At 32.4% G+C, this 12,232-nt stretch overlaps 1 protein-coding gene across 1 annotated transcript in view; it reads left to right on the plus strand.

The window, feature by feature from the left end:
• LOC124106515 (protocadherin Fat 1-like) overlaps nt 1-12,232 on the plus strand; it is a 149,747-nt gene that overhangs the window by 53,832 nt on the left and 83,683 nt on the right. Inside the window, exons 14-16 of the mRNA XM_046464165.1 lie at nt 2,394-2,499; nt 3,227-3,445; nt 3,912-4,057. Coding sequence (XP_046320121.1) covers nt 2,394-2,499; nt 3,227-3,445; nt 3,912-4,057 — 471 coding nt within the window. The remainder of the gene's footprint in view (nt 1-2,393; nt 2,500-3,226; nt 3,446-3,911; nt 4,058-12,232) is intronic.

Consider the following 12,232-nt stretch of genomic DNA (forward strand, 5'->3'; position numbering starts at 1 on the left):
TTCCTTTGGTTCTTTCATGCAACATGTACTCTAGGTTATATCATTTAATTACATGAAGTAGTGTCAAGTTGTTTTCCATATTGGTTGGTTGTATCAGCTTGAACTCTCATCAGCAATGTTTAAGCATGGTTCTTCTTCAGTGCCTTATTTCAATATCTGGTATTCTCATACATATTACGATGTTTAGCTTGTTTGGTAATAAGATTGTAGATCTTTTTATATATTCACCATTGTGTGAATAAACAACAAGTCTTTGGACAGGGTACTTGTATGAACAGGATGAACATGTATTTATCCATTATTGCTTTATTTTCCTTATTGATTTGTATGATGTATTCAAGCATAATATGATATAGGATATTTTCCTATAAATATTTTAACCAATGACCTTCATACCTAAATTGTTGGAAAAACAGGCATTAATTTTGTGGTTTGGAAGTTAGCAAGGAGTCAATTAACTTTTTTTTTTTACCATTTGGAATATTAACTCTCCCAGTAACATTTCTGAAGGGCTCTGCCATGTTATATTTATTTATCCATATTTATTTGTGTGTGCCTTTGATTATCTTCTTATAGTAGTTGTAGTTTTTCTCAATGTTCAATTTATTTCTATTTTCCACATTGCCATAGTATAAACAGGGTGAGAAAAAGCATGTAGTAATTTTGGAGGACAATTACCAGGGTGAACTACTAACTTTCTGACTGATACCTGGTTCAGTGCCATTGCCGTTCTTTATGTTACCTTCCTTTGGCCACTTAGAATGCAGACTACAGAATGTTAACATTGAAAAGGACCTTATAGACCACCTAATATTCTTCTTCATGCACAAATAAATTATTTTTTTTTCTCCCACTTGACTTATTTACAGTCCCTCATTTCTCAAATTCTTGAAACCCAGAATCTTAAGAAAACAATGCTCTTCACCTATGCTTTTCTGTCCCAACTAATCACTTAATTGCTACACATAACTCCCCTGCCTAATAATGCTGACTGGTTTGAAAAACAGTTAATGTGGATGTGGCTGACACATGAAAAGGACCTCAGAAAAGCTTGGAGGCACAGAATGCAATCATATTATTTCCACTCTTCCCTTAGATGGTCTCACAACTAGTCTATTCTATGACCACCCAGAGGATTGTGTGATTATGCATGAGCTGTGGAGGGAAGACTCTCAGATTCCCCCTTACATTTAACATTGTTAAAGATCCTGAAAACATCATGCCTGCCCTGCACATCCTTCCCTGGAGAGTAAAGGGAAAGAGCAAAAATATGAGATGCTTTGACCTCTCTCACAGAGTCAGTCTCAAGTTCTGTTTTTGCATGATTTTGAAGCTTGCAATTCAAAGCTTACTTCTGGGAGATTATTCCCACTAATACTAACCCAGATCTAATTCATTTTGAAAGAATGTTAAGAAAGTCATGACAGCTTCTTTTAACAAATCTTAAATACATAACATAGTAACTACAGATGCTTCTCGACTTATAATGGGGTTATGTTCAGATTAAACTCATCATAAATTGTAAATGTTGTAAGTTGAAAATGCATGTAATAACTGACCCTAAGGAACATCACAGCTTATCAACATAGAACACTGCAGAAAATTGATTGGTTCCCCTCATGATGGGTGTAGCTGACAGAGTTATGGTTAACTGCCATTGCCCAGACTCAAAAGAGAATATCATACTACTAATCACTAGCCCAGGAATCAAGATTCAAAACTTGAAGTACATTTCTACTAAATACACATCATTTTGGCACTACTGTAAAACTCTTGTAAGTTTAACCATAGTAATTTGGAGATCATCTGTGTTTATGAAGATATTGTAGGAAATGGGGAAACCTATAGTAAATGAATCAGTGAAAACAAAAGAACATGAAATATAATACCCTAGTTTTGCTATTATTATACTTGACAATATAACTTAAGAATATAAACTACCCAAATATGTAATAATATTAATTTAAATAAATTTATAGAAGCCTATAGCTATGTATGCCTTGGAATTCCAGAAATGTGGTTTATTCAAATGAAAATAAGCTGCATTGTGAAATAAGTCATGGATTTCACAGAGTTAGTACTAACAAACAAATGTCAACATCTCCAATATTTTTGATGTTATTACATGTTGATATGACAGTATTTTGTATATGTTTGATTAAATAAGAATCTTTATTAAAGTTAATTTCACTTGTTTTTAATTTTTAAATGGGATCCTAGAAAAGTTAAAATCACACATGCAACTTGTGCTTGTGGACCATATTCTATTTCTATTGCACAGTACTGTGTACATCCTCATTTTTCACTTATTTGTCACATCTCTTAGCTTTGGATTCATGTAGTTGAAAAATAGATGTTTAATCAAAATTGTTGTTCATATTTTTCACCTACAGATTGGATCTACACATTTAGATTTTGATAATGCTATTTTTGCAGGAATGCACTTCAAATATACATTGTTTGTGAGGGTTTCTGATGAAGGAAGTCCTGCACTCTCAAGTAAGAAGTTAACAAATTGAAATGTTAAATAATTTGAGTTACATAAAATGCCTAGTATTTTTCTTAGTATTTTATATTTAAAATCTTCCTATGATCTGTTGCATTAAAGCATATAGATTGATATTATATTAACTTATTTACTGCATATGTACTACTATTTATAACCCAGAAGACTAAATTAAAACTGGAACCAGGTTAGATAATAATGTTCAAATGTGTCATATAGAAATTTGCAGTTATTTGAAGATGATGTCAAAGATGAACTTTTCTGTAATCTTTGTGTATTTGAAAGATTTCCAAATAATTTTTTAAAATTCTGCATTAGATAAAATACTAATATTCAGATTCTCAGAGTAAATTGCATTTCCTTTATTATTGACTATATTGTCAGGATGGAATAATATAATCATATTCCAATCATTGAACATTATGTTGTCCATGATAAACTGTGATTTTTAATTTAGAATATATGATTAGTATAATCATACTATAGAACACAGTTGTTTTGACAGGTGTTCAAAAGCAGTTAATAAAGTATTTTAATCTAAATTTAGCTTTAAATGCTCTATAATTTAAAAGGTAAAATTTAATAATGAAACATCAACATAAATATGTTTTGTAATCCAAATATTTAATATTTAAGGTATTAGTAAAACAGAAAAGGAAAATAAAGAATATCAGAGACATGATTACCCTAACTATGTTGTTTATGTATTTTTTTCCATAGCTATTCTTACAATCATTGTAAGGGTGAGTCGCATAAATGAACTGAATCCAGTTGGAACTACATCGGTTACCTTCAGTATATTTGAAAATAGTCCAGTTGATGCACTAGTTGGAAAAATTACATTTACAGATGCAGACTGGCCATTTAACAACTTAAAATATACCATTGTTGGAGGCAATGTGGGAACTCCTCCCAAATTTTACATTGAACCAGATACAGGTATTGTAAAAAAACATCAATCAGTAATAAAAATAAAGAGGTCACATGTGCTCATTTGGAATCTATTTTATATAGAAATGGTGAGAATTAGACCATCTTCAATAAACTCTCTCTTGAATTATGCTGTCTTCACCTTGATGTGTGACATGTATCTGTAAATTCTCAGGTACTATAAGGAAAGTATGGATACTCTGATCTTTGAAATATTGAACTCCAGAAAGTCTGTGTGCATGTATGGCCTATATACCTAATAATGTGACTAAAAGACTATGAAATAACATCTGTTGTGATTTGGCTGCAAAATTATGCTTTGGAAGTATGAATGTATAACTACATTGTTTTGTACTAGTTAATTTCCATTTGTTATTGTAATGATTATATTTCATTTATATAGTTCATAATTCAGCATACATTGAGGATGTTTGGTAATACTGGGGTAACAAGTTTCCCATTATTTTCGTGTCAGGCATGATAAAGCTACTAGATTCACTAGACAGGGAAGTGGAATCACAGTATAAGATAACCGTGAGGATTGTAGACTTGGACAACGATGCCATTCCTGACCCCTTCAGACAAAGAAGGGCTACTGCTCAGGTGACCATCAATGTTCTGGTAAGAATGAGTTACTTCTTATGATGCTATTATCCTTTAGTAGGCACATATTCTTGGGAAATAAAATTAAAGGATGGATGCGAATGGTTTTAGTTCAGTGCCCTCAACATGGACCTAAACTCATAGAGTGATGCAATTTTTACTGTAACAAACAATGATAAAATTAACACTATATGCAAACTAATCAATTTGACTTATAAGATAATTTGATTATCCTATAAATCTGAAGTTAGATAAAGAATGCCTGATACCTCTGGTTGTATTTAAGTTGAAGGAAGAATCAGTCTGTGGATAAATATATTTTCATAAACAAAGAAACTTATACTCTTAGAGTTTTTGGAGGTTGCTCTGACACATTTTAATCTGTTTCTCTGTCTCTCCCTCTGGTTTTCACTGAACAAATATCTTAATATTTTCACTAGTAAAGATTCTGAGACATCTGCTACAGAGTTTCAAAAACATGAAGCAGAAAGGAAAGGACTTCTAAGTGTTTTTAAAATATTTAATGCAAGAATAAATTTGACTTGGCTTGTTCAACACTTACATCAATACAGTTCCATACATTAATTGGTGGAACTGTACAGAAAGAAAAAAATGTTACAGAGAGTGCCAGTTTTTCTTTATCTTATGGTGTTGTTTGCATTCTTTTTTGCTACTTGAGAACAGTATGAATTCCAGCCCTGGATCCTTTAGAAAAGGCAATAACATCTAATAAAAGAAGATTTAAAGCCACAGACATAGTTTAGAGACTGTGCATACTCCTGCATGGTGAACACTTTCATATGTGCTCTTGGTGAGCTAAAATAGTCAGCATTGTCCATGACTCAGTGTTATAATTCCCACCATAGGCCCATTATGTCTGGAAAACACAATAAACCAGGCCAAAATCTTTGTGGAGAGAAATTTAATGAAGTGACTCGAATGGTTTCAACCATGACTCAATAATGTTAGAAGCTAATGAACCTCTTTTCCTTACGCAAGATTCCAAAATAATACACCCCAAGTATACTGAGTTATAGCTCGAGTATCAGTATTATGCCCTTGTTGCCTGTACTACTTTAAACTGGTTATTGCCATTTTCATTTTGTGTGTAAACCCCTATGTTCCAGTAGGGATGAGAGAAAAGTATCTCTTTGTTCTTCATCTATCAAACCATTCAGATTTCTTCTTTTATGAAACTAAAAAGAATTTACACAGGAATGAGTACTGAATTTCTTGAGATGCGGCAAAAACTATACATTTCCTACCATCTTATGGGTGGGCTTAACTTATGCCTGAGATGTCATTATTGAATTTAAATATCTTTTTCTAATACTTTCAAACAAACTTGGGGTGGAAAACCATAAAAATATTTCAGAAAAATAAGTTGAGGTCCATATTCCCCAATACAATGCAGTTGTTTATAAAGTAGACCTTGTTCCCAAAAGGGAACATATGAAGAGAAACATAATAATACAACTTCATTCATAGGTAAGTCTGTGAATCTAGATTTCATCCATAGAAATGAACAAACAGCAAAAATCTGTCTTTAATAAAATAAAAGATTACCCCTTTTATGAACTGACTGATTACACTCCATCTCAAAACCATACATTGAAGCTCTAAACCCAGTGTGATGTCTTTGAGAGTTATTTGTATTTGTGTTAGGATTTTAAAAATTCTTTTTAAAATAAAAAAATAGAATAGAAAACATAACAGTATACTTTGACATATTATACATGCACAAAATATAACTTATTCTAATTAGGATTCCACTCTTGCAGTTGTACTTGATGTGGAGTTTCACTGGTCATGTATTCATATATGCACATAGGAAAGTTATGTCCAATTCATTCTACTGTCTTCCTATTCCCATCGTCCCTCCCTTCCCTTATTTCTCTTTGTCTAATCCAGTGAACTTCTATTTTTAGCATCTGCATATCTGAAAGAACATTTGGCCTTTGATTTTGGGGTGATTGGCTTATTTCACTTAGCACGATAGTCTCCAGTTCCATCCCTTTACCAGCAAATGCCATAATTTCATTCTTCTTTTGCTGAGTAATATTCCATTGTGCATTTATACTACATTTTCTTTAGCCATTCTTCTATTGAAGGGTACCAAGGTTGGTTTCATAGTTTAGCTATTGTGAATTGAGCTGCTATAAACATAGATGTGGCTGCATCACTGTAGTATGATAATTTTAAGTCTTTTGGATATATACCGAGGAGGGCATAACTGGGTCAACTGGTGGTTCCATTCTAAGTTTTCTGAGGAATCGCCATACAGATTTCCAGAGTTGTTGCACCAGTTTGCAGTTCCACCCAGCAAAATGTATAAGTTTACCTTTCCCCCCACATCCTCATCAGCACTTATTATTGCTTGTATTGCCATTCTGATTGGAGTGAAATGGAATCTCAGTGTAGTTTTAATTTGCATTTATTTAATTGTTAGATATATTGAACATGTTTTCATGTATTTGTTGACCATTATTATTTCTTCTTCTGTGAGTGCCTGTTCAGTTCCTTTGCTCATTTGTTGATTGGGTTATTTGTTTTTTGGTGTTAAGTTTTCTGAGATCTTTGTATATCCTGGAAATTAATGCTCTATCTGAGGTGCAGCTGGCAAAGATTTTCTCCTATTCTGTAGGCTCTCTCTTCATGTTCTTGATTGTTTGCTTTGTTGTGAAGAAGCTTTTTAGTTTTTAGTTTGATACCATCTCATTTCTCGATTATTGATTTTACTTCTTGTACTTTAGGAGTCTTGTTGAGGCGTGTTAAGATTTAGAGGTAGATGAAGAGATCATGAGGCTCCATCCTGATGGGATTAGTTTTCTTTTAGGTAGAGACAACAGAGAGTTTACTTTCCCCTGCAAGTGAGGGTCACATGAGAATGTGATTGCCTGCACCCTGGAAAATACCCTTACCAGAGACTAAGCACTGCTAGACCTTGATGACTTCCCACTCTCTGGAACAGTGTTATGGTTTAGATGTGAGGTGTCACTCAAAAGTTCATGTGTGAGACAGGCAAGGTTTAGAGGTTAAATGATTGGGTTATGAGAGCCTTCATCCAGTCACTGAATTAATCCCCTGGCAAGGATTAACTGGGTGGTAACTGCAGGAAGGTAGAGTGTGGCTGGAGGAGGTGGGTCCCTAGGGACTGCCTTTGGGGTATATATTTTGTTCTTGTTGAGAACAAGCTCTCTCTGCTTCCTTGCCATGTCCTGAGCCACTTTTCTCCCCCACACTTCTGCCTTGATGTTCTGCCTCACTTTATGGCCCAAGAAATGGAGCCAGCAGTCTATGGACTGAGACCTCTGAAACAATGAACCCCCAAATAAACTTTTCACCCTCTATTTGTTTTTTTGAGGTCTTTTTGGTCACAGCAACAAGAGAGCTGACTAAAACAAACTGTGAGAGAATAAATGTGTTTTTTTAAACCCTTAGTCTATGGTTTTGTGTTATGGCAGTGTAAGAAGACTAAGACAAACGCCAATCTGTTTTAGCAAATATACAAAGGTTAGAAATCTATAATATTTTTAAAAGATCTATTCCTTGTCAATACATATATAGGTCAGTGAAATACAACAGTAGGTCTAGGATCCACAATATAAGATAGTAGGTTCATGATAAATTATTACATAAATGGGATTAGAATGACTAATAACTCACTTTGCAAAACAGTTCATATAAAAGGAGGTCTGTCCTGTGACACAAAGCAAGTAACAAAAAGGCAATGTGGTTTTATCTGGTCAAAGACAAAAAGTTTTGTACCTATAGCACTCAGGTAAGTAAATAAGTCTTCACACTAATAATGTGCCTGCCTGGATCTGAAGAAAACCAAATCAAGAATATCTTTACCAATGTCAAAACAAAACAAACAAACAAAAATCCAAACAAAAACAATTTCATAGCATGATCATATATTGTCTATTACACCATAATGTACTTGCTGACAAGAATTTGCATACAAAATTGAAGGCTGTTTTGTCTCCTGCAAAGAGCATGATAAATTTCCTTAGAGGATAGTTTCTAAATCATCGCTGTCTTTTCTGTAATTCTTTTGAAGAAACTGTTACCAAACACATGCCCTTTATTTCCAAACTGGAGTACAGCGACTCTCCCGTGGCCAGATGCTTACTTCATTTCTGGAACGTGGAAAGCTCTGTGATTTTCTTTACATCTAAAATAGTAATAGAATCAATGACTTAGAAGCTAGTGTTTTTCTTTGAGCGTGTTTTTAAGAGTAGTCACACTCTTAAACTTCATTCCTGTTCTAAGTAACTAGTCTGAAAGTACACAGTGATGTCCATACTAAATTTACCTGTTTTTATATATAAAACAACTAGTTTGAAAGGAAATTTTTATCTGTTTACTTCCTAACAGAAAGGTTTTAGAAAATATAGAAATGACCATCCCAACAGTTTAATATCTTCTGGTGGCTATTTTTCTCTTGGATGACTTTTTCGTGTCAAAGAACTAGACATGAATCTATTTATCCTTTTCCCGGATGCCTGTTAACCACGAGAGCCGCTATATGTACAAGTATTTAGTGAATTGCCAAATTTCTTTCACACCCGTTGCATGGTATTTAGAGAACAGATTCTTTAGCCATAGGCCTGAATAAGAATCCCAGCTTCAGCCCTTACTGTGGTGATGTTGGACAAGTAACTGAATCTTTCTTGCCTTGTTTCCTCATTACAAAATGATGGTAAGAGTAGTGTCTACTCACGAAGTAGAGATGAGGCTTTAAAAGACTGAATATAGTTCTGGGAATATAGCTCAGTTTGTAGAGTGCTTGCCTTCCATCCACAAGGCCCTGGGTTCAATTCCCAGCACTACAAGAATAAATAAACCAACAAATAAATAAATAATTAAAAACTGAATATTTTTAAAGCTCTGAGTGGTACATAGTAAACCTATACAAGTTTTCCATAAATGAATAAGCCACATTCCATTTCCACAGCAGGAGAAGAAACTAATGGAAATTGTTCTCTTGAATCTACATATTGTATTGAGATTGGATTTTCATCATTTCCTCATCAAAACAAAAGCTACAAACCACTTAAGTGTGACTGATAAACACTTGAAAAATGTTCTTATTTTTTTTTTTGCAAATTATGGAATAAATGCTACAGCATAAAAGTCACAAGCTTAGATATTTTTAAAAGCGCAATGTTTCTTGAATTGTTTATGTTAATATGAAACTGAAACTGTAAATCAATTTCTTTCATGCACTAAATATGGCATAGTTTAAGGAATTTGAAAATATAGCATAGAGAACTAACCTACTACAGATTTTATTTATAAGATCACATTTTGAGAAAATATAAAAAAGAATGCAAGATGAAGGAAACAAAAGAAGAAACCCCCCTCAGAGTTCTAGAAGATAGCCAAATGGAATATCAACTGTTCTTTGTCAGTTTCCCAATATTTTTATATCTCTATTTTGTTGTGTAGATCTTTCTGGTTTGTCTTATTAAAATAATTTTTTACTCAATTTAGTTGTTAAGACCTTGAGGTGAAGATTATTTCTTCTTAGGTATATTTAATCTCCAATAAGCATAGAATTTTATAAATTATTTACTGAAATAAAAGTATATATGAGAAGTATATACAGAAACTTTGAGTAGAAAAAAATTCATTAAGACCTAAGAACTATCTTAGAATATGATAATTTTAAAGCTAGAGAAAACCTTACCAAAAAAAAAACTTTTTCCTCTCATTTTACACAGGAGAAACTTAGATTTATCTTATTAGGTGGTCAAAAGGAATATGATTATTGATAGTTCCAAAATATATAGAGACTAATGTTGAAGTCCTGTCAGATGCTATTTTGTGTTTATCCGATCCTATTTTATTTTCTGTGAACATAGAAATATTACATTTTCTGATTATTTTTCAATGATATGAGAGGTTCCTGACTAGAATATGAACAGAAGCACTTTTCTAAACCTGGCAATAAAAACCCCAGTGCAATTGTTCACTTCACCTTTTCAAGGTGCTTCCCAAAGACCTCCTCCTAAAGCTAGAATCAGTACAAAATGAAAGGAAGGAAGATCTCCAAGTTGCTCCTTGATAAAGATCCTCCAAGGAGAGCTTCCTAATATTTATGATTGTGACATGAGCAAAAATTAACCTTGTCCCAAGTGAATCAGATTTCATATTTATTGGTTACTATAACATGATCTTGTCTCTTTTGCTTCATGCAGAATTTTCCTGAGTTGGATTCCTTCAAATAATTGAAATTCTCACAAATTTCTATGTTTTATATGTCCATGTTTGATAGTAACCAACAACTCTGTTCTAACATCAAGAAAAAACTTTTGTGATATTATATTTTTTTAAGTTTATAAATATTTAATCATTTATATATGGGACTTGTTCTTGTAAAAATCACTGGTTTCAATTTTTATCAGCTGAGTTTTTAAAAACTGATTTTCTGATTGACTGATAATTTTCCAGTATTATTGAATGATAAAATACAGGGTTCAGAGACTTCCTAGTAAATTTTAATACTTATTTTAGCAAAAATAACAACAACAAAAAAAACAGCTTCAATAATAAAAGATAATAATGTGTTTTAAAAACCACAAAAATACTAAAATACCTGCACAATTCTAAACTTTGTCTGTTTTGGCATTTCTTTTATTCCAGCATTAAGTGATTTATGAAATCAACTTCTTGGAAGAACATTCTCTATGATTTGTATCTTCTGTTTTTATTTGGAAGACAGTTATTCCAGGGATAGTGACTCAATGCTATAGAAAGCTATTATAGATGCTTATAAGAAACTAAGATATATCTTGGAAAACACACAAAATTCAAATACCCACCTATGCATATATATATTCTGATTATGACATGAGCAAAAATTAACCTTGTCCCAAATGAATCAGATTTCATATTTATTGGTTACTATAACTCTTTTTTCATATTTATTGGTTACTATAACTCTTTTGCTTCATGCAGAATTTTCCTAAGTGAGAGTTGAGATATACACACACACACACACACACATTTAGAGACAAGGAATTTGACGATTACTTCAAACTTAACGAACATTATGGGATTTATTTTGTATACTATACTTTTAACTAAAAAAGTAGGATTTTGTACTAAATTTAAATTTGAGCAGAATTGATAAAGTACAAACACATGTAAAGCATTTTGAAATAACAATAAGTATACATATTTTCTAAATGAGTATAAGTATATATATATTTTCTAAATGAGAATTCAACTAATATTATTTTATATAAATGAACTTGAAAATAATTATTCAAATGACATTGCAGACTTGGGGATGGTATTTATTTTCTATATCAATTATCTCTTAGTAGTATGTGAATGTTTCTATAAATATGAGAGGTTTATGCACCTATTAGCTCTAACTATTAAATTTTGTCACTCGTATTAGTTTTCTAGAGCTACCCTAACAAAGTAACAGAAACTGGGTGGCCTGAAAGAGCAATCATACATTTTCTCAGTTTTACATGCTAGAAATCTAAAATCCAGATGCCAGCAGAGCCATGTTCTCTCTGAATGCTCAAACAATCTATTCCATGCCCTCTCTTAATTTCTACTGCTGCAGGAATCCTCACACATGCTTGGTTTGTAGAAATGTCAATGCAATGTCTGGCTGTGTCTTCATGTGCTGCCCTCCCTGTGTGTCTGTCTCCTCCTTTTAGGATACCACACTGAATTAAGGGCCCAGTTTGTTCCAATATAACTTGTTCTTAACTTCATTTAATATGCAAGGTATCCTTTTCCAAAAAATAATGATGTTCACAAGTATCATAGAAAAGGAAAGTATAGAACATACAATATAAATTTTTAATCCTCTGATCAAATTTTCAGGGTATTTATTATACATGTACTGTGACTCTTTGGGGAGAATAAGAAATTAGTTTAGAGTTGGGACAGACTCATTGTTCATGGAGCAATTTTTGATGGCATATCTTGAAAACATAATGTTCCTTCGAACATACATTGAGAAATATTGTACAAAATTATGATTAAAATAATTAATTTAAGTGCAATAATATGACTTAAATTACACAGATATTATTTATAATCTAACCTCTTAGACATCTATTTATACAGCTAAAACTTTCTTGCTTTAATTATTTACTATGGTATTCTATATGACAACATTATGGATTAGTTTTAGGGATTTTACTGTTATAATTAAACTAA

This window comes from Marmota monax, unplaced genomic scaffold (genome assembly GCF_021218885.2).
Source record: "Marmota monax isolate L192 unplaced genomic scaffold, Marmota_monax_Labrador192_F-V1.1 WCK01_AAM20220418_F8-fsc00065, whole genome shotgun sequence".
In the NCBI taxonomy this organism is placed as follows: Eukaryota; Metazoa; Chordata; class Mammalia; order Rodentia; family Sciuridae; genus Marmota; species Marmota monax.